At 41.8% G+C, this 23,376-nt stretch overlaps 1 protein-coding gene across 2 annotated transcripts; it reads left to right on the top strand.

The window, feature by feature from the left end:
• Positions 1 to 4: 4 nt before the first annotated feature.
• LOC115174573 (AN1-type zinc finger protein 3) lies at positions 5 to 23,376 on the top strand. 2 transcript variants are annotated; one of them, XM_029733238.1, is made up of 7 exons: positions 5 to 429; positions 556 to 919; positions 3,794 to 3,834; positions 8,433 to 8,627; positions 20,563 to 20,631; positions 20,725 to 20,898; positions 21,285 to 23,376. In XM_029733238.1, exons 2-7 carry the CDS (start codon positions 855 to 857, stop codon positions 21,437 to 21,439), a joined length of 699 nt encoding a protein of 232 aa, XP_029589098.1. In that variant the 5' UTR covers positions 5 to 429; positions 556 to 854; the 3' UTR covers positions 21,440 to 23,376. The 2 variants fall into 2 exon arrangements, with proteins under 2 accessions (XP_029589098.1, XP_029589099.1); XM_029733239.1 differs by lacking the exon at positions 556 to 919.

The following is a 23,376-nucleotide window of genomic DNA, read 5'->3' as shown; positions in this document are numbered from 1 at the left end:
AAGTGACTTCGAATAATATGTGTTGTGCAAATGGCTACTCTGACGTGAAATATATTTGGTGATCCTCCTGCTTCACAGCTGATTCAAGTTTTGGTTTGTCCCAAAAATACCAATGGGTTGGGACGTATTCATTATCGCGTTTTGGTAATAGTCATTTTCAACGATTCAAACCGTTAAATAAGGAAATAAACGGTTTTATATTGCTTCTGTTTAAAATATATGAATCCAAATAATTGCTTGTGTGTGTGTGAGTTTACATTCGTTAGTCAGAAACCCTAGTGGGAATTGCGTTCAATGAACGCCATTTTGATTCTGTTGATACGGCACAGTACGTTTTATTCTAAATGAAGGTCTAGGTACCGGTAGTTTCCTGAACAGCTTACTTCGTACAGTTCGGCCCACTGAAGATTGGGGGACGCAGCACATGGTGTAAGTGGAATGATATTCGATGTGACTGCTGCATACTCTGTCGAATACTCGTGATTAATATTGAGATTGTTGGAAATATTTGTTGTTGTGGTGTTTATGTTTTGTGTTGTATCTTTCATGTTACAGGTTGGACAAAGCGTTAACACCCCCTCTGTGGCTGTTAGTAGTAGCCGAGCTCCAGCTGATTGCTTTGAGTCCAGTGAGGACACTTGGATGATCAATTAATCCAAAGCTGTTTAGGACTATTCGGATCCCTGTGGCCGCTCGTGTCGGCAAAGCCATCCACCTTCGTTGTCCAATTTGACCACCGAGGACTATTTATAGAAGCGGATATTTGCTACTTGAGTTGGCTGAAGATCCTTTACAACGACAAGGCCCCTGTCTCATCCCCAGCCTTGCGTACCCTTGATCATTTTGTTGAAGTCATGGGGGATACTGGTAGTGAGCGCAGCAAACCCTTACCACCTCGGTGTCCATGTGGATTTTGGGGGTAAGATGTCGCACATTATGTATTGTGGAGATGGTTTATTGTAGTGATAATGAGGATGGATATTAATGTAGCCTAGGCTAAAGCCATTATGTTGGGCATACCGGGTGGGGGTTGGGGCAAATGTTTGAGTTACAAAACTGATTCCTATCTGAATGTTTTTAGGTTTGCTGAACGTTTGGGCTTGTTTTCATTCTCTATCCATGAGTGTAGATATATCAAAGCGTCGAATCATGTTCTGAGGTTCTGAACGCGTTATGTTAAAATTTCTGGTTATAATCTGATCATCATTCGCTGTAGTTAGGCTCTGTGTCCTTAAATGGAAATGTATCCAGTCTAAAGAAATGATATCCTAACTAAAGATGAAGCGTTGACACTTTGTATCCAATATTCTCCAGACTGTCATTGCCGTGTAACCACATTAGTTATCAAGTTACAGCACGTTCATCCCTCACATTCCAGTCAAGTTGTGATTACATACCGGAAATGTTTATTTAATGTAATTTAATCGAGCCCATTTAGGCAGTACATTAAACTATCTTTAGTGAAATAGAGCGACCAACCAAAGGGTATAGCCTACTAATAATAAAAATGGGGCCTTTGTTTGAGCTGGACAGTTCTTCCTGTATGGTCAACTATTGCCACGTTCAAAACAACGGGGAACTCGGAAATATCCGACTTTAGTGCGTTCAAGACAACTGGGAACTCAGAAAAAAACGAGCTCTGACTGGGGGAAAATCGTTTACGACTTGAAATTCCAAGTCGGAATCTCTGGCATCTTTCTAGAGCTCAGACCTAAAGATCACTGACATCATGAATTGACATTGTTTTTTTACCCAGTTGTCTTGAAAGCACCATGTGTAGCAACGAGAGGGAGGACTCTGGGATATTACTCCCTGGATGATTGTATGTACTAAAAGCCTGCCCTTCTTTCTTCTGCCATGCTCTCTAACCAGTCACGCTGATCTTTAGGGTGTGTTTATATGTGAGCGAACTGAGAATTACTCACGCCTCTCAATGTCAGGTGACACAATGGGAAGCATGTTTACGGCTCTTACGGTCAACACCTGGTTCGACGCATCTGAAGCTTGTCACAGTTTTCCCCACTGAAGCCCTCCGGCTTTCTTTGTAGCCCTTCCCTGCTGTGTTCAAACTATCTCCCTTTCTGAGCATGCCTGATTACAGCTAGAGCCAGGAACAAACATCCTCTTCAGTTTGAGATATCTCATTAAAACATTGGGAGGGGAGTCTGTATCTCGAGACTGCAGGATATAGGCTTCGCCTTTAGAAGTGGGCTAGTTTCAAAAAATCTGGGCTGAATTTCCAGCTTTCCTGTTTTTAGGTCAGTTGGTTCTTCTCTGGTAAAATGGAGCCTGTGCATATCAATTTGACTGAATTCAAAGGACATTCTTTTGCTAGTGACAAACCATTCTAGACTGATACTCTGTTTTGATGAACATGTTTGCTCAGTTGAAGCCCTTATCGAGATGGGGAGTGAAGGAGGACATTAGGTTATAGTGCGTTAGCTGAAAGTGGGTAGGCAAACGCATCTTCAATGTAGTGCAAGGATTCAAGGATTAGGCTAGCATGGGGCTTGTCAGAACTCTCACCTATGATTGAGGTCTTTCTAGGTATACTGCCAATCCTCTTGTCGGTTGAGGTCTAGTTACTCTACCACTGAATGACATATGATGTTGGGAGGAAAAGTCCAATTGCAGTTAAGGTCATGGTAGGATGAGTCCTAAATGTATCCCAGGTCAATTGGAACACTCCATTGGTCACATTCCTTCCCGAGGGCACAATGGGCTGAATACCCTATGGAGTTCCAACCTTTTCCTGTATTGACAGGGCTCACACAGCCCTGAACAGAAACATCCCAGCATAATGCATTGTGCTCTCCTATTAAAGTGAGTGTCAGAGGTCCAGAATGAGAACAACCATTAGCCTACCACTGGAAATGTAATGTCATTGAGGAAAGGATTCAAAGGAAAGCCTGAGAAAATGGTGCGTGTTTGGTGGGAGATTTGATTTGAACAGATTTGAGGCTATGTGGAAGGGTTTGGGTTGTGTTCATGGAGTTGAGTCTGCTGTCATGAGTTAGCCTATTACACATCATTAGGATTGTGAGGGAAGTAAACCTGATTTTAGACATCTTTTTTTCTATTTACGCCTATTTTTTTTCTAGGCTATTTCTGACCACAACATTTAGTGTAATGTATACATACGGTAATGCAAAAAATGTGATTGATACACATAGAGCTTATGTAGTAGTTGTTATCCATGTTGAGTTGACTAACCTACTTCAGTCAGTAATGAACCCTTGAACCCTCAGGCCAATGTCAATGGTGGTCAAAAGCCCCTGTCAGGTTAGGCTTCTTGGCACAATTGATTAGCCTGGACTGATTCGCTTGTTAACCGGTGAGAGATGGTATCAAATGAATGCAATGGTGTAGGCCTACCTGTCATTTGTTGCTGTAAAAATATTGACTTTATTGCTACCTTATGCTCCTTCCCTTTTCAACTGTTTGCTACAACCTCTACCCCACCCCCGCCTTTGTTTGTTTCCCCCTTCTCTTCCCTGCCATGACTTTGTCATCTGTCACCCCTGCCATTTGTTTGTTTTCACTCACTCTCCGTAGCTATGGCAACCTCAGAGCCGTCTGACTGTCTGGGTGCAAAAAAAATGGGTCAGGTTTGAGTGTCCCAAGAGCCGTTTGAAATGCATTCTTTTTTTTTAAGTGTGATTTTTGTTGCAAATAAGAGGGGCATGTTGCATTGACCGACGTGTCTAGTGAGCCTTTATCCTATTTGGCCATCTCCACCTTGGTACCATTCCTTTCTGGGACTGACCATTATTTTATTTTTTTCTCTCCCCAGGTCCAGTAAAACCATGAACCTCTGCTCAAAATGTTTTGCTGGTAAGTCTTGCTCTTCCTTGCGGCAATCCAATTAAATTCCCATATGTGTGGAAGACAATAGATTTCTGTTATGTGGTAGAGCCCTGTGTGTACCTGAGACATCAGAAGGGGGTGTGCAGCCTGGTGCAGATTACTGCCTGTCATGTGATGTCTCTGCTGTATGGAAATGGCAGGTTTTTCTACACCTCGATTAGGTTACATTTATTGGTTTGTTAGATATGTTTTGTAGAAGTAATGCATGTACCTTTTGGTATAAAAAAATCCCTGTGAAATATTCCAAAGGCATGCAGTAAAAATAAAGGGTATTTTCAGAATCCAAAAAGTCAATTTCCAGATGGACTTCTCATTGACATAATAGCTATCTCAAGAATAAAACTGGTGTCAGGAAAAATATGTTCTCAGGTCTGATATCATGCTTTGCTGTATGTTGGGGTGTTGGCTCTCAATACTCCTGTGGTTAAAGATTGCAGCTCTAAAATGGAGCTTGTGACTGAAGTTTCGAGATGGGCTTCTGTAGGCCTTTTCAGCAGCAACATTGCCTAGAATAGATTCAATACACAAGCGCACCATGACAGCAGAAATGGGTTCTATAGAGGATTAAGATAAGGCCCAGCTGCTTTTTGACCTTGTGCAGCCCTCTGGGTTTTGGGAGTTGATGGATAGACTCCCATGTAGCCTAAAATGGGGTCATGCTTAGGGCTGTTGCAGTGACCGTATTACCGCCACACCGGCAGCTACGAGTCATGAAGGCAGTCAAATATCACGTGACAGTTTAGTCATGGTAATTAGGCTTCTCCAAGCTCTGATGCGGCTCATGGTCATTAGTAGTCTACCAAACTTGACAACTGCCTGGTACTCAGCACTCTATTGTCCCTCTAATCACTCTGGCATCAATACAAATGTAATCGAAAATCGAATCAAGCACTTCATGAGGGCCCACGAGCTCATGTTGCGCAACTTTTCTATAGGCTATGCAATGGCGTGATAAAACAAAGGGATGGCTTTTACTAAATTGAGGATCCCATCAGCTTTCTATATTTATTTGTCAACTTTCCTAATATTAAGCACATTGCTGTTCTTTACAATAGGAGTATAGCCTTCCTGGATGGCATGAAAATGAATCACGGGAAAGCGTCCTCCATCCGCTATTTAAATGCATAGATGACATGTCTTTTTTCTGCTGCTCCTGTTTCAAGACGGGTGCATGATAATGGTCCGTTCTAAATCAAAACAAAAGTCACACATATTATTATGTAAAGACAAGATTAAATCAAGAATAGTCTGATGGGTGAATATATTAGCCTATCACCTGTGAATTATATATTGTCACTTGTGAATGATGCCCAGCATAAGGCAGGAAACAAAGCCTTTTTTCTTTTTTTTGTGAATTTTTCGAATCATAGTCGAACACCTCATGTAGCCTAGCCCATAGGCCTATATGTTTTAATAAGTTTGTATCACAACTAAAGTGTCCAAATAACTTATTTTAAAATGAAGCCCATTAATCCACTTTACAAGGGGTTTAGAGCCTAACTGGCATACATAAGCAGCATGTGAATTTCAAGTTTGGGGAAGATCATTTTCACCATTGAAAATGCGTCTTTTATAATAAAATGCCTAATCGCATTTGCGGTCACTTTTGATAATGGTGTTTTCCGGCTAATGAAACATTGTCGCTTATAGACTACTGCCGTGTGCGCGTTGCTGCGCTTATAATGTGAAGAAATAGCGTAATAGTTTATCAATATTTAAAGCTAAATGTTCTGATCTGTTGTCAGCTACATTGCTTAAATGTTTTGTTTTTTTAATGCTTGTGGTTGTATTAATTTAGGATCTGTTGCATCCCACAACTGTCCCAGACTGTTTGGAATAGTTATTTCTCACATAGAATAGGTCGATTTTGTACTAAGGCTAGTGCTTTTGCTATCCCCCAATGTCAATCTACTATCTGTTAGGCCTACTCATCTTGTTGGCTGACGGAAAGTAAATGTGGACAGTTCTTCCAATATCTTCTATATACACCTCGGAATTGGATAAGGATGCGCGCAGTTGCGTCCCCTGTGTCTGTCTTCACTTGTAGCCTGTGAAAAAGACCCGATCACGTGATGGAGAGCGCACAGCACTCAGTGAGTGCTTCGGGAACAGGCACTCGGGGAGAAGGGCACAACAAAGGCATGGATTTTTTTTTTGGGGTGTATTAAAGCCACAAAGGGGATGCTGCCATGCTTGTCAAATGGTGAATAAGAGACTAATGAAGTGTGTACAGCCTGCACAAAAAAACAAAGCAGAGCTCATGCCTTTTCAAGCAACTTTTTCAAATCATCATTAGTCGCATCATGCAGCCTTAAAATGTATTAAAAATCAAAACACAGCCCAAAGTTTGTAGTACAACTGGAGTTAGTTATTCATTTAACCTCTCTAGTACATGTGGGACGAACTCGTCCCACCTACGTAACAGCCACTGAAATCCAGTGGCGCGATTTTTGAATCGTTAGAAATGCTATAACTTCAATTTCTCAAACATATGACTATTTCACAGCTATTTAAAGACAAGAATCTCGTTAATCTAACCCCACTGTCCGATTTCAAAAAGGCTTTACAACGAAAGCAAAACATTAGATTATGTCAGCAGAGTACCCAGCCAGAAAAAATCAGACACCCATTTTTCAAGCTAGCATATCATGTCACATAAACCCAAACCACAGCTAAATGCAGCACTAACCTTTTATAATCTTCATCAGATGACACACCTAGGACATTGTGTTATACAATACATGCATGTCTGTTCAATCAAGTTCATATTTATATCAAAAACCAGCTTTTTACATTAGCATGTGACGTTCAGAAAAAGCATAACCACCGCAAACTTCCGGTGAATTTACTAACAGTTTGCTAAATTACTCACGATAAACGTTCACAAAAAGCATAACAATTATTTTAAGAATTATAGATACATTACCCCTCTATGCACTCGATATGTCCGATTTTAAAATAGCTTTTCGGATGAAGCACATTTTGCAATAATCTAAGTACATAGCCCGGCATTACAGGGCTAGCTATTTAGATACCCACCCAGGTCAGCATCCACCAAAATCACATTTCCTATAAGAAAGATGTTCTTACCTTGCTTGTTCTTCATCAGAATACACTGCCAGGACTTCTACTTCAATAACAAATGTTGGTTTGGTCCCAAATAATCCATCGTTATATCCAAACAGCGACGTTTTGTTCGTGAGTTCTAGAATGCTTCTTCGCGGTGTCGCGCATGGCGCATTGGCGTGTCAAAAATGTCTAAATATTCCATTACCGTACTTCGAAGCATGTCAACCGCTGTTTAAAACCAATTTTTATGCCATTTATGTCGTAGAGAAGTGTTAATATTCCGACCGGGAGTATGCATTGAGCCTAAACAGCCGAATAAAATTTCTCCTCAGAAGCGACTCATGCACGCGCATCATTGAAAGGTCCTCCGAGCATCCACTTACAAAAGGCGATAATATATTTCAACCTGAGGTTCCCTCGTAAACCTTCAGTTATTTCGCGGGCTCTGAGAGCCTATTGGAGCCCTGGGAATTGTCACGTTACAGCTAAGATCCTTACTTTTCAATAAAAAGAGGTAAGACGCACGACTCCTTGTCAGACAGGGTACTTCCTGCTTGAAACCTTGTCAGGTTTTTGCCTGCCATAGGAGTTCTGTTATACTCACAGACACCATTCAAACAGTTTTAGAAAATTCAGAGTGTTTTCTATCCAAACCTGAACAATAATATGCATATTCTAGCTTCTGAGTTGGTGTAGGAGGCAGTTAAAAATGGGAACATATTTTTTCCAAAATTCTCAATACTGCCCCCTATACCAAACAGGTTAAGTGAAGCTTATACGAGTACCTATTGCTTTAACTGCTCAACGCAGATTGGATTTGCTTAGTGTGTGCACTCCCGCAAATTGTTTGCATAATTTTTTTATAGTTTATTCAGCTTTGTTCAGTTTTCTTCATACTATAAAATGTCATGTAATTCTAAGCAAATCTTGTCTGCTAAATGAACTAGTGTAGCTCACAGCCATTTGGCATAGCCACATCAGGACCTAACATAAGGTCAACTCAGAGTATGCTATTCTGAATTGGACTACATTTTCTTCATATCATGCTTATTAGACCTGTCTAAAATAAATAATGGATTTATTGTGAAGGTGTAGGCTATATTACATGGATTTATTATACTTTTTAAATGTAGATGTTCCAATGGTCTGCATAAGTGGCTTGTGGAAACCAGGAGACGCCAAATGTGTTTAGGTTAATTAACTTGCAGTTACTGTGAGACCGACAGTTATTTGCTTGACAATCACCGGCTGACACAATTTGGTGACCGCCACAGCCCTAATCATGCTAAAGGGTCATTCTGAGGCATTGACATCCTCTCAGGCCAGACCATCTGCGATTCTGAATGATGTTTTGGGGAGAGGGAATGGTGACGCAGGCCCCCACATGTGTATGTTTGTGTGTACTAATGCTCTGAAGCTGCTGTTCCATTAAGAGCCAATGTACAATATGTGGTGCTAGGGGTCACTAAATAGCATTATTTTGTCTGTCTTTTCAGATATCGAGCAGAAGCAGACAGACGAGGACTGTACCTCAAAGCCCAGCCCAAGCACTGACAGTAGCCAATTGTCTGTCTTCAGTGGCGAGACGAGCAGCAACAGTAGCCAATCCCTATCGTCGTCACCACCCACTAGCTCCGAGCAGCCATCGGTGTCAACCGAAGACCCTGTCCCCACATTAACTACACAGGAGGGTAAGATGGAGGGTCCACAACTTTTGATTTTTGACATGGTGCACATTCTGAAACCTTTGAATGAATTACCATAGCTGAGATCATTGTCAGTCATGCAATCACACCAAGTTCTAACTAAATCTCATATGACCGGACCCTCACTCTTCAGCATTTTCAATCTATATGGTTTATACAGTGCAGTCGGTAAGTATTACGACCCCTTCCCTTTTTTCACAGTTTGACATTACAGCGTTATTCTAAAATGTATTACATCTATAAAAAAAAATCCTCATCAATCTACACACAATACCCCATAATGAGGAACTCATTATGTTGCTAAAAAACTTTAATGAGCAAGCCTTCCTTCATGACCTGGCCTCTGAAAAATGCAATAGAATCAGCTTGATCCTCTCTGTTGAAGATGCTTGGACCTTTTTTGATATTTTCAGTGGTATTGTTAACAAACCCACCCCCATAAAGAAAATGAGAATTAAAAACAGGTTCAGCCCCTGGTTTGACCGTGAACTTGCAGAGTTACTCCACCTCAAGAATTGCATTTGGCAAAACCCTCGGCACACGCATACTCAGGCTGACTGGCTCTCAGTCAGGCAAATGAGAAATAAGTGAGCTCAGGCTATCCAGAAGACCAAAGTTAGTTACTTTAAGGAGCAGTTCTCTCTCTGTGGGTCTAACCCCAAGAAGTTCTAGAGAACGGTTAAAGACCTGGAGAATTAACCCTCCTCCTCACAGCTGCCCATGTCCCTTAATGGTGATGATATGGTTGTTACTGAGGTGCTAAAGTTACTTAGGTGCTAAAGGAGCTCCTTAAACTTGACCCCAAAAAAACATCTGGGTCAGATGGTTTAGACCTTTTCTTCTTTAAGGTTGCTGCCCCTATCATCGCCAAGCCTATCTCTGACCTTTTAAACCTGTCTCTCCTCTCTGGGGAGGTTCCCATTGCTTGGAAGGCAGCTGCAGTGCGTCCTTTATTTAAGTGGGGAGATCAAGCCGATCCTAACTGTTATAGGCCTATTTCTATTTTGCCCTGTTTATCAAAAGTGTTGGAAAAACTTGTCAATAATCAACTGACTGGCTTTCCTGATGTCTTTAGTATACTCTCTGGTATGTGATCTTGTTTCCGCTCAGGTTATGGATGGGTCATAGCAACGTTAACCTCTCTAGGGGGTGTGGGACGCTACCGTCCCACCTGGCCAACATCCAGTGAAATTGCAGAGCGCCAAATTCAAAAACAGAAATACTCATTATAAAACATACAAGTGTTATACATCGGTTTAAAGATTAACTTCTTGTTAATCCAACCACGGTATCAGATTTCAAAAAGGCTTTACGGCGAAAGCATACCATGTGATTATCTGAGAACAGCGCCCAGCAGACAAATCATTACAAATAGTTACCAGCCAAGTAGTTGCACAAGTCAGAAATAGTGATAAATTAATCACTTACCTTTGATCTTCGTATGGTTACAGTCACAAGACTCCCATTTACTCAAATGTTTGCTTTGTTCGATAAAGTCCCTCATTATATCCAAAAACCTCCATTTTGTTCACGCGTTTTGTTCAGTAATCCACAGGCTCAAAGGCAGTCACAACAGACAGACGAAAAATCCAAAAAGTATCAGTAAAGTTCGTAGAAACATGTCAAACGATGTTTATAATCAACCCTCGGGTTGTTTTTAGTCATAATAATCAATAGAATTTCAACTGGACAAAAGCTTTGTCAATATAAAAGGAAAACAAGAAAGGCGTGCTCTCGGTCGTGCGCATGAAAAACCTCTGAGACACTGAATGATCCACTCATTCAAAGTGATCTTACTCCCTAATTCAGAATACAAGCCTGAAACAATTTCTAAAGACTGTTGACATCTAGTGGAAGCCATGGGAAGTGCAATTTGAGTCCTAAGTCAATGGATACTGTAATGGCATTCAATAGAAAACTACAAACATAAAAACATCCCACTTCCTGGGTGGATTTTTCTGAGGTTTTTGCCTGCCATATCAGTTATTTTATACTCACATACATTATTTGAACAGTGTTGGAAACTTTAGAGTGTTTATATTATATGCATATCCTAGCTTCTGGGCCTGAGTAGCAGGCAGTTTACTTTGAGCACGCTTTTCATCCGGAGGTGAAAATCGTGCCCCCTACCCTAATGAAGTTAAAGGTCCTCAATGATGTCACCATTGCCCTTGTTTCTAAGCAATGTTGTGCTGCTATTTTTATTGACTTGGCCAAAGCTTTTGATACAGTAGACCATTCCATTCTTGTGGGCCGGCTAAGTAGTATTGGTGTCTCTGAGGGGTCTTTGGCCTGGTTTGCTAATTACCTCTCTCAAAGAGTGCAGTGTATAAAGTCAGAACATCTGCTGTCTCAGACACTGCCTGTCACCAAGGCTCGATCCTAGGCCCCACACTCTTCTCAATATACATCAACAACATAGCTCAGGCAGTAGGAAGCTCTCGTATCCATTTATATGTGGATGATAGTCTTATACTCAGCTGGCCCCTCCCTGGATTTTGTGATAAATGCTCTCAACAAAGCTTTCTTAGTGTCCAACAAGCTTTCTCTGCCCTTAACCTTCTTCTGAACATCACCTAACCACATGACCTTTGTTTTGGAAAGAAGAATGCCCCTCTCCCCACAGGTGTGATTACTACGTCTGAGGGTTTAGAGCTTGAGGTAGTGTACTTAGGAGTACACTGTCCTTCTCTTGGCACATATCAAAGCTGCAGGCTAAGGTTAAATCTAGACTTGGTTTCCTCTATCGTAATCGTTCCTCTTTCACCCCAGCTGCCAAACTAACCCTGATTCAGATGACCATCCTACCCAGGTTTGATTACGGAGACGTAATTTATAGATCATCAGGTAAGGGTGCTCTCGAGCGGCTAGATGTTCTTTACCATTCGGCCATCAGGTATGCCACCAGTGCTCCTTATAGGACACATCACTGCACTCTATACTCCTCTGTAAACTGGTCATCTCTGTATACCCGTCGCAAGACCCACTGGTTGATGCTTATTTACAAAACCCTCTTAGGCCTCACTCCCCCTATCTGAGATATCTACTGCAGCCCTCATCCTCCACATACAACACCCGTTCTGCCGGTCACATTCTGTTAAAGGTCCCCAAAGCACATGCATCCCTGGGTCGCTCCTATTTTCAGTTCGCTGCAGCTAGCAACTGGGACGAGCTGCAACACAAACTCAAACTGGACAGTTTTTATTTTCTCCATCTCATCATTCAAAGACTCAATCATGGATACTCTTACTGACAGTGGTGGCTGCTTTGCGTGATGTATTGTCTCCACTTTTCTTGCCCTTTTTCGCTGTTGTCTGTGCCCAATAATATTTGTACCATGTTGTGTTGCTAACTTGCTTCCATGCTATGTTGTCTTAAGTCTCTCTTTATGTAGTGTTGTCTCCTGTCGTGATGTGTGTGTTGTCATAAAAAAAAAAAAAATGTATACCCGTTCCTGCAGGAGGCCTATTGCTTTTTGGTAAGCTGTCATTGTAAATAAGAATGTGTTCCTAACTGACTTGCCTAGTTAAATAAAAATGAGAAAGCGAAAGTAGGTTTTTAGAAGAGAAGAAACAGATACCTTATTTACTTAAGTATTCCGAGCCTTTGCTATGAGACTTGAAATTGGGCTCCGGTGCATCCTGTTTCCATTGATCATTCTTGAGATGTTTCTACAATTTGATTGTAGTCCACCTGTGGTAAATTCAATTGATTAGACATGATTAGGAAAGGCACACACCTGTCTAAGGTCCCACAGTTGACAGTGCATGTCAGGGCAAAAACCAAGCCATGAGGTTGAAGGAATTGTCTGTTGAGCTCCGAGACAGGATTGTGTCGAAGCACAGATATGAGGAAGGGTACCAAAAAATGTCTGCAGAATTGAATATCCCCAAGAAAACAGTGGCCTCCATCATTCTTAAATGGAAAAAGTTTGGGACCACCAAGACTCTTCCTTGAGCTGGCCGCTCGGCCAAACTGAGCAATCGGGGAGAAGGGCCTTGGTCAGGGAGGTGACCAAGGAGCCAATGGTCACTCTGACGGAGCTCTAGAGTTCCTCTATGGAGATTGGAGAACCTTCCAGAAGGACAACCATCTCTACAGCACTCCACCAATCAAGTCTTTATGGTAGTGGCCAGAGTTTGCCAAAGGGGACCTAAAGGACTCTACGACCATGAGAAACAAGATTCTCTGGTCTGACGAAACCAAGATTGAACACTTTGGCCTCAATGCCAAGCGTCACGTCTGGAAGAAACCTGGCATCCCTACGGTGAATCATGTTGGTGGCAGATTCATGCTGTGGGGATGTTTTTCAGCGGCAGGGACTGGGAGACTAGAGTCAGGATCTAGGGAAAGATAAACGGAGCAAAGTACTGAGAGATCCTTGATGGAAACTTGCTCCAGAACGCTCAGGACCTCAGACTGGGGCGAGGGTTCACCTTCCAAAAGGACAACGACCCTAAGCACACAGCCAAGACCGTGTAGGAGTGGTTTCAGGACAAGTCTGAGTGGCCCAGCCAGACCCCGGACTTGAACCCGATCAAACATCCTGAGAGACCTTACAATAGCTGTGAAGCGACACTCCCCATCCAACCTGACAGAGCTTGAGAGGATCTGCAGAGAAGAATGGGAGAGAATCCCTAAATCCAGGTGTGCCAAGCTTTTAGCATCATACCCAAGAAGACTTAAGGCTGTAATCGCTGCCAAAGGTGCCTCAACAAAGTTCTGAGTAAAGGGTCTGAATACTTATGTAAATGTGATATTTCAGTTTTTTGTAATGCATTTTTTTTTTTAAATCTCTAAACCTGTTTTTGCTTTGTCTTTTTATGGGATATTGTGTGTAGATTGTTGAGGTGGGGGGGAAACAATATAGTCCATTTTAGAATAAGGTTGTAATGTAACAATGTGGAAAAAGTCAAGGGATCTGAATACTTCCCGAATGCACTGTATCTACATCTTCAATCTGGACAAACACTACATCTCTTAGTATTAGATGTCAATGAGGAAGAGAAGAGTGCACGCTTTAGTCCACATACAGTCCCCTCTGTATTTCATTGGACAGTGAAGCTAAAATGTAAAAATTTGGTTCTCTGCTCCAGCATTTTGGATTTGAGATCAAATGTTAAATATGAGGCGACAGTATAGAAAGTACTACAAATGTAGTATTTGGTCCCATATTACTAGCACGCAATGCAGGGATTTTCAGCTGGTTGGTCGAGACATTTTTATTATTTTTCCTCAGACTCTTGCAACCCTTTCTAAACCTCCAGCATCTCACCAGTTAGTTGTGAGTGTATATTTACATGAAAAATGTTCCAGTCTGAACTTAAATGACTAAAACCAGGTATGATTAACCTTTTTTTTTAAGAAATTTAAGCTCTGTGCTATTTTTCTTCGATCACAGTATGTTCAATATAACTATTAGCAGTCCTATTTAACGGATTTGGTGGATTTTGTTGTGACACCAGTGAGCATAACATTCTTCATCAAGAATATGGGCAAAATTGTATTACTGACAATGGAAAAAGGTGGGACTGTTGAGTTTCGGATTATGTTTTGGCAAATAGGAACTGAATAGTGAGTAATGTATTGTCATTTATTAGCCAATTTTGATTGTGAATAAAATGTTTCTGAACACCTACATAAATGTGGATGGTAACATGATTACGGATAATCATTAATGAATCATGAATAATGATACCCCCTCAACTACTAACATCTCACCTCGGGCTGAGTGATATCGAATGAATTTAAATGTTTTTTAGCACAATATTCCAAATGCCTTTATCACAAGAATCAAGGTTTTTGTCCGCTTGTTCTCATGTTGACTTTTTGGTTTCGTGTCACTAGCTCCATTCTGTGCTGTGTACACCTTCTCATATTCTCTGGGGAGGCTATACGGACACACCTGGTGCCCATATTTTTTACGTATGTCGTGCAGTGAGAGTCGAGTGAAGGCTAATGGATTTTGTTCAGTCAGTTGCCCTTCCCAGCTTGCTAGTTTGTGCTTGTAGCTAGAAACTTGTATAAGTTATTTATCCCCCGCCCATCGAAATAAACAACTTGAGGTACAAGTTTTACCTCATGTCATGCTGCTGATGCCAGTTTGAACTGAGTCCATTCCTCTCTACACTCGACTCTCAGCTGAGTGACATGCGTCATCAAGCATGTCCGTATAGCCTTTCCCCATTTTACTCACACACACACCAAGCCCCTCCCCCTGTCACTCACAACATCGAAGATCAGCGATCACTTCTCTCACAAGCGGTTTTAACTCGCTATTTACTTTTGCTCCTGTTTTAGTAGTGTCTGCTCTGCTCACAATCTGAGGAGTTGAGACAGAAAAAGGGTATCGCTAGAAAGGTTAACTACTCTATTTTACTGTAGTAGAGTAGTTAACCTTTCTAGCGATACCCTTTTTATGTCTCAACTCCTCAGATTGTGAGCAGAGGAGACACTACTAAAACAGGAGCATCAATTAACATTGATTCTAGAAAATTAATGCTCAAGTTTGTCCGCCCAGTATTGTACTGCTAGCAGCATTTTATCCAAAGACTTATACTAGCTGTCTAGTCTGTTTTTATTAATGTGCAATAAGCATAAAACACAATTATGTAAGGAGTTGGCAACTTGTTCTCATTCTGAGAAGATAAGCCACTTGATTTCAACATCTAAACGAAGTAGACAGGCTAGCATGCTGTTCAAACAGTTGGAGATGAACAGAAGGGTGTGTTCATAATTGAACTGTTCTGCCTTGTTAGCTAGCAAGTAGTTCCAAGTTGGCTAAACTTGAAATATAAAGATTAGCTGAATACTCACTTGCACGTGGGCTTGTGCTTGTGGGATTGTTCGAGACCTGTGTTCATTTTCTATTATTCCTGCTACAAGACATTTGTCATTAGTGAATGAATGTGCATTATGGTTCTGGTTAAATTTGTAACAAAAAGGCCATTTCCATAGACATGAAAGCCAGAGATCAGTGGTTAAAAAAAAAAAATATATATATATATATATTTTTGCAAAAAAGCTGGTTAAACTATTTTGATAAAATTAAATGATTAGTGGGTCTTATGGTTGTGGAATAGGTATATTTATCCCTGAATTAGATTGACTTTTTTAAACAAAGCTTATTTAGTGAGCCTAAGAAATTATATATATTGTGAATCACCCTTAAGGGTGGCAGGTAGCCTAGCAATTAGAGCGTTGGGCCAGTAACTGAAAGGTTACTGGTTTGAATCCCCAAGCCTGTAAGGCTCTGTCGATGTGCCCTTGAGCAAGGCACTTAACCCTAATTGCTGCTGTCAGTCATTCAGGATAAGACAGTCTGCTAAATTATGAAAATGTAAAAGCAAAATTAAATTGATTGGGGGAAGGGGGGGGTGATATGATCTTTGTGCCTCGAACATGGTAGCATCCACATTTAATATAAGTGTTAAGGAAACATCTATTTTTATTTACAATAAAAGTGACTCAAATGACACTACGTTACTCACCATTCAGTTCCTATTGGGCGAAACATAATCTGAGAAACAAACTGCAAATGCATTCCCAAAAACCTTTGACAAATTCACTTAGTGTGTTAAAGTTGTCAAAGTACTTAAGACTTCTTCAAATGGGGGGGGACTAGATGCATATAGTTCTTTGACTTCTAAATGGTAAAACAGATTTGTATGGAAATTAGGGCTGGGCGATTATGGCCAAAATATATCACAGTATTTAATTATAATTTTTTTAAATGTTTGACTTTTGACGGTATGTTTATTTGAGTGTATTATAAAAGTTCTACATTTGCTTTGAGTAGTGTGTTACCCTAGTATGGCAACACTTACTATACAATCTATACAAGTGATTTCAATGGGTCTTTATCCATTCTGATTGTTTTATACTGTTCAATTCAACTTTAACCGAAAATAATTTCCATCATTTTCATAAATCTGTGCATTTCCTGCATTCATTTGAGAATTCCCACACTCCCACGTAGGGCTGCAAAATATGGGCGAAAAATCGAGGCCTTATTTTTAACCAAATGTTGCAATTGTGATTTGACTTCCGAGTTAGATCAAAACACACATTGAACTGTTGGAATCATGGAAATGAATAATTATCATTCTATAGTTATAATATAATAGTGGACACTTTAAATATAGTGTTTGACATGGCAATGAATGAAAATGCGTTGGTGTTGGTCAGTGTTTCCTAGGGAACCCTATAATCGTTCACTAGATAAATGTTTTTTTCATGTAGCCAACATTCATGCTTCGCCTATTCCTCTTTGATTTAGAATATACTGTTGCACAAACATGCAGATTTAGGCCTACACCATCACTATTAATCAAGCTGTGTAAGCTAACTACGTTTGCTCTCTTACATTTTATTAGCTAGCTAACTAGCGATTTAGCATTAGCGTATAACACAATTTAAGTAAAACTTGCTAAGAAAAGACAAACTAGCTTTTTGCAGATGTACGGAACTAATGGTGCAATTTATAGAATGCTTGTGGATTTATATTAAGAAGCAAAGTGAAAATAACATTGCTGTTGTCAACATTGTTGCATGTGCTGCATTAACCATGCAGACTGAACAGAAGTATCTCGTGGTCAAGCAACGACAACATGCACTCCTGGAGTGACGGGGCTAGGTCTGTGTGGAAAGTGGCACATGTAGCTGTGTACATTATACAAATTGACGTTACACACGGCATATCACATTTTAACAAACCAAACATTCAAATACCCAAACCGTACATCTGTGTGTAGTAAAATACAGTACACCGACCAGCACTAATGGAAATGCCCTCAAATAAAAGGTGACATTCCATACTGTCGCTTTGTGAAACATTTGATCTCATCTCCAAAATGCTGGAGTATAGACACAATTTGAAATATTTTTGCTCCGCTGTCAAATAAGATAGGGAGGGAAGTGTGTGTATACGTATGCATTTCATGAAGTCTATATTGGCAGAGGTCTGTAATGTTGGACTGATATGGTGACAGCCTGCTTCTATTTCTGCCTCGGGAGGAGTTGTGTGTGTGTGTCTCACTCCATTGGCAATACATGTACTAAGCCTGGCCCAGATTGGAATCATAGTTGGGCAGCATGGTCACGTTGACCATCTTTTAAGACCTGCTTGGTTCTCCTAGAATTTCACTGAAGATCTCCAGTTTTCAACCAATTGCAGTTTCTTGTTGTGGTTGGTTTTTGTTTAGGGGTGTAACCATTCACCAATACGCATCGGTTCCCGATTCAAATGTTTAAGATGTAAGTGCATCGGTCCGTGGATCCAAAACCAAATGTAGCATGCATCGGTCAGAAAGTAGATTCAAGCATTACAAATTGCTGGTTCACTAAAATGTTTGGCTCATTCCATTCTGTCTACCTTCAGAAAATAACTCATATTTTTTTAACAACTGAAGTCCTCTCCTTCAGTGTCAAACTGCATGTAACTGTGTTGACAGTCGCTGATCTACAAGTCATTTTACGTGCCAAACAACCCCAGGCAATATCAGTACTGGTTAAACTGCACACACTGCCCGGCTTGTTCCTGATCTTGCACATCTGTGCAGCACTTTCATAATGCAAATGCTCTGGAGCAGGTTTTCATCAATGACGTCTCTGTACTTTGCTATGATCATCTTATCCTCGATCCTGACTAGTCTCCCAGTCTCTGCCGCTGAAAAACATCCCCACAGCAGGATGCGGCCACCACCGTGCTTCACCGTAGGGATGGTACCAGGTTTCTTTCCGATGTTGACGCTTGGCATTCAGGCCAGAGTTCAATCTTGGTTTGTTCAGGCCAAAGAATCTTGTTTCTCATGGTCTGAGAGTCTTTAGGTGCCTTTTGGCCAACTCCAAGTGGGCTGTCATGTGCCTTTTTACTGAGGAGTGGCTTCCGTCGGGCCACTCTACCATAAAGGCCTGATTGGTGGAGTGCTGCAGAGATGGTTCTGGGAGGTTCTCCCATCACCACAGAGGAACTCTAGAGCTCTGTCAGTGACCATCAGGTTCTTGGTCACCTCCCTGACCAAGGCCCTTTTCTCCCGATTGCTCAGTTTGGCTGGGCGCCCAGCTCTAGGAAGAGTCTTGGCGGTTCCAAACTTCTTCCATTTAAGAATGATGGTGGCCACTTTGTTCTTGGGGACCTTCAATGCTGCAGACATTTTTTGCTATCCTTTCCCAGATCTGTGCCTCGACATATTCCTGTCTCGGAGCTCTACGGACAATTCCTTCAACCTCATGGCTTGGTTTTTGCTCTGACTTGTCAACTGTGGGACCTTTTTATATAGAGGGGTGTATGCCTTTCCAAATCCTGTCCAATCACGTGAATTTACCACAGGTGGACTCCAAGTTGTAGAAACATCTCAAGGATGATCAATGGAAACAGGATGCACCTGAGCTCAATTTGGAGTCCCATAGCAAAGGGTCTGAATACTTATGTAAATAAGGTATTTCTGTTTTTAAATTTGCAAAAATGTTTAAACCAGTTTTCGCTTCGTCATTATGGGGTTTGTGTGTGTGTGTGTGTGTGTGTGTGTGTGTGTGTGTGATTTTATTATTTATTTTTATTTTTCCTAAGCTATATTTAATCAATTTTAGAATAAGGCTGTAACGTAACAAAGTAGAAAAAGTCAAGGGGTCTGAATACTTTCCGAAGGCACTGTTAAAAATTGTGTTTTACTGGAGTAGTAGTAATCTATCAGAAACACAACTCTCAACTGGCTATACCTGCAGAATTGGGGTTTCCAATATATTTTTAGATTTTTCAGGTTCACCATCAGCAATAGTTTGGGTAGTTTTGCTTTAAACAATCAGTGTATATATATTTTTTTGATATACAGGGTAAAGTTGATCATCTACTAACGAGGACAGCAATCACTTTTGCGAGGCGCACTGCGTGGCGGAAGCGAGAACTTCCAAGCGGTCAAAACCATTCGATTTTTAGATGGGGGGGGGTGAAATCCAAATTGTGCTATATATTCATTGCCTACGTCATAGCTAATTTGTCTACGATAAATATTGATACATTACTAGCTCAAGCACTTAATCTGCTAAAATGACAAGTTAATTAGTGGGTGATGGTGATTTCAGAACCAAAGTGGGAGACAAAAAAAAGGCTACATTGCCACCCCCCCTACATAGTGCATACATAATTGACATACCTCTTGTATAAAGCCTCGTTTTTGTGTTACTATTGCCTTTAGCAAATATTTGTCTTACTTTTTAACACTGCACTGTTGGGAATGGGCTCGTAAGTAAGGATTTCACTGTAAAGTCTACACTTGTATTCGGTGCATGTGACCAATAAAATGTTATTTGATTTAAACACGCACGCATCAGCTCAGAGAGGCCCAGCTCATACAGGCCCAGCTCAGAGAGGCCCAGCTCAGAGAGGCCCAGCTCAGAGAGGCCCAGCTCAGAGAGGCCCAGCTCAGAGAGGCCCAGCTCAGAGAGGCCCAGCTCAGACAGATCCAGCTCAGAGAGGCCCAGCTCATGAGCTCCATCAGCAGCATTAATTTAGAATAAAAAAATGTTATGCAACAGATGTTGGCGCATCGAATCGATTTGTTCTCTAACTAACCGAATTGCACAGACTCGTTTCAAACTAAAACGTATCGTTCCTGTATCGTATCGGAGCCAATGTATCTAGATACATGTCGAATCATCTTGAAAGGGAAAGATGCACATCCTTAGTATTTTTAACCTTCATGTTAAGAATGTAAGTCAAGTGATATGTTGACGTAAATAGACTTGGCATGTCAGGATTTGAGCTTATCTGGTTGCATAGCATGGACACGAGGTCTTAAATCCTTCAAGGTTCTGATATTGTTTTTCTGGCTCCAAAACATCTTGGTCTAGGTGACACACATTTGGGCTCTTGATCAATGAAGAATGATTCCCTTGTCTTGCTCTTCTTTTTCTTCCACAGGAGTATCGTCATGCACAGAAACAGCCCAAGGCACCCTCTGTACACCCACAAAACGTCCTTGCGAATCAGGTACAGCCATGCTCCTGCTCTCTGTGTATATTTCTGTGCAATATTGAACATCCCATGGTTACTCTGTAACCGTGTAACCTTCTGTTCTTTCAGTTTCAGGGTCGGAGAGCGAGGCGTCACCAGAGAAACGGGCACGGCGGGACTTGGAGGGGGAGGCGGCGAGCGAGGAGCCTAGCCGAGGACCCAAGCAGAAAAACCGCCGGCGCTGCTATCGCTGCCAAACCAAACTGGAGCTGGTACAGCAGGAACTGGGCTCCTGTCGCTGTGGTCAGTACTACATAGGGAACAGAGCAAACGCATCTGAACACGTCTGCCCTTGCTTTCCGTGTCTCCTCACCCTGTGTCTCCTCACCCTGTGTCTCCTCACCCCGTGTCTCCTCACCCCGTGTCTCCTCACCCCGTGTCTCCTCACCCCGTGTCTCCTCACCCCGTGTCTCCTCACCCCGTGTCTCCTCACTCCGTGTCTCCTCACTCCGTGTCTCCTCACCCCGTGTCTCCTCACCCCGTGTCTCCTCACCCCGTGTCTCCTCACCCCGACTTCACACAGATTTTTACATTCTCTCATTTTCTGTCTCGTTCTCACTCTCTTTCTCGTTTTTTGCCTCCCCTCTTTCTCTCATTGTTTCCCTCCCCTATTTTGTTTTGTCTTCTAGGCTACGTGTTCTGCATGCTCCACCGTCTACCTGAGCAGCACGACTGCCTGTTCGACCACCTGGGACGTGGGCGCGAGGAGGCCGTCCTCAAGATGGTGAAGCTGGACCGCAAGGTGGGCCGCTCGTGCCAACGCATCGGAGAAGAGTGCTCTTGAGTTGCCCCCGCTGCCCGCCCGTCACCACCCATCCACACAACAGACAAGAGGCACTTAAATAGGGAGGGGGACGTAAGAGAGAGCAAGGAAGAGAGGGAGGGAGGGAAGGGGAAGAAGGAGAGAGCATGGTTGTAATAGATCCACACTTACCCCACCATTCTGGTGCGGAGGGTTGTTGACCCACTCCTGTTAGTCTTTACCCCTCCAGAGGGGAACAGTTTGGACACTGCCTTGGACATGGTCACCATGGCAACCTCTGGAGCCACACTGTCACTATCGCACGTTCGTTTTCACACAGCCTTAACTTGTCAGAGGGGTATATACTACAAAGCAGGATCAATGGGTTAGCCAGCTATCTTTGATGAACAAACAGAAGTAACTATTGATTTTCAGCTTCATTTAAGAAAGCTCAACTTAGCTATGTGTTTTTGGTTGAGTAAATTGGACCATGCCCATTTCAAACGTATCTTTCTAAAGAATTAAGTTATTTCACAATATTTACCCAAGTTAGCTGGCAAACTCTTTTTTTTTTATTTTTTTTATTTTTTTATAAATAACACAGCAGAGCCATCGCTCAACAACAATCTTACCCCTCAGTCTTTGTTTCACTGATCACAAAAGATTAAGCTGTCTGCACCAGTACCTTCTAAATGAAACTGCCCCCTTTCTCGGCTCCTTGGTCATCTTGGTAAGCAGGTTTTCAGTACATCATTGGTGACAGATAAACGGAACATAGCCCTGTCTGTCCCTTGACCACTCAGGTTGTAGGGTGGAATGTTGACCTTTACCCCCCCCCCCCCCCCCCCCCCTTCTCTGCTGCCTCCTCACCCAATGGCTCCTGCATGGCATTGGATTGAATTAGCGTGTGTTAAGGATGTCGTCGTCCCCGGACATGGGTCAGTTGTTGTGTGACCGTGTTTGTTCTTATGAGACTCTGCTAGACTGGTTTGACTACAAACCGGACCACAAACCCTTGTACTGCAGCCTACTCCTCCGCTTCTCTCAGCTGGATTAGAGTCTGAACAAATGGACTAGAGTCACACACACACACACACACACACAGAACCTCTCTGAAGCAGAAGCCCTTCTCTGCCTGCTGCTCTTTGAATAAGTGATGCTGTTGCTGTTAATGCTCTTTCTGTTTTGTAATACCCCGTGCACTCTTACTCCCTTTATTTTTTACATACACACTACACAATCCCTGACTCACTGGACTGTCAAACTATGGCTCTATTCGTATGGCCATACAAGCAGACCACTTAGAAAGCATGCATAATACATTGCTTCATTTTTTTGTTGTTGTAGTATGCTAGTCTGTTCCATATTTTCCTCCTCCTACCCCAGTCACACTACTTGAGTGTGCTGGTCCCAATGCTCATCTCACTCTTCTTCCTCACTTCCCTCTCTGCTTCCTTCTCTTACTGGCCCCCTTCCTCTGGTGCGAGGAATGACTGAAGGATGGCGGGAGCGACGTGTAGAGTGGCGTAGTGGGTGGTTTTATTTTGGTATTTCTGCGACCCGTCATCTCGAGTGCCGATGGGAACATTTAAGAAATGTTATCTTTCTGTATCTTAAAATAAATTTTATTTAACCATATATTGTTTTGATTTACTTACACATTAGCATAGAGCTGCATATTTAGTTAAATGTATAAAACCAGAACAATTCTGTTTTATGTTCTCCTTTTATTTGATTCTTTTCCCCTTTTTGCTGAGGATGAATAAACTGGATTAGAGGAATGGGTGGCCTGTGTGTGATCTTTAAAACATTTTAATTATTTCATTAAAATAAGGGTAAACATTTTGCATTATTTTCTACAGAAACTTAGAAGCAGTTCATCAAAAGAAGTGATAATGGAAAGTGTGAACCTGATTCTATGGAAAATTTTGCAAATGTCTGTAACGAAAAATAAAAAGCTCTCTAAAATAGACAACGAA

Source organism: Salmo trutta, chromosome 35 (genome assembly GCF_901001165.1).
Source record: "Salmo trutta chromosome 35, fSalTru1.1, whole genome shotgun sequence".
NCBI lineage: Eukaryota > Metazoa > Chordata > Actinopteri > Salmoniformes > Salmonidae > Salmo > Salmo trutta.
This window is presented reverse-complemented; position numbering and strand designations above follow the sequence as displayed.

Excerpts from the sequence above, each read along its gene's own strand:
- LOC115174573 (XM_029733238.1), top strand. The coding sequence starts at position 855 with ATGGGGGATACTGGTAGTGAGCGCAGCAAACCCTTACCACCTCGGTGT. Across the intron at positions 920-3,793 it reads TGTCCATGTGGATTTTGGGG|GTCCAGTAAAACCATGAACC; the intron begins GTAAGATGTCGC and ends TTCTCTCCCCAG. Across the intron at positions 20,899-21,284 it reads ACTGGGCTCCTGTCGCTGTG|GCTACGTGTTCTGCATGCTC; the intron begins GTCAGTACTACA and ends TTTGTCTTCTAG.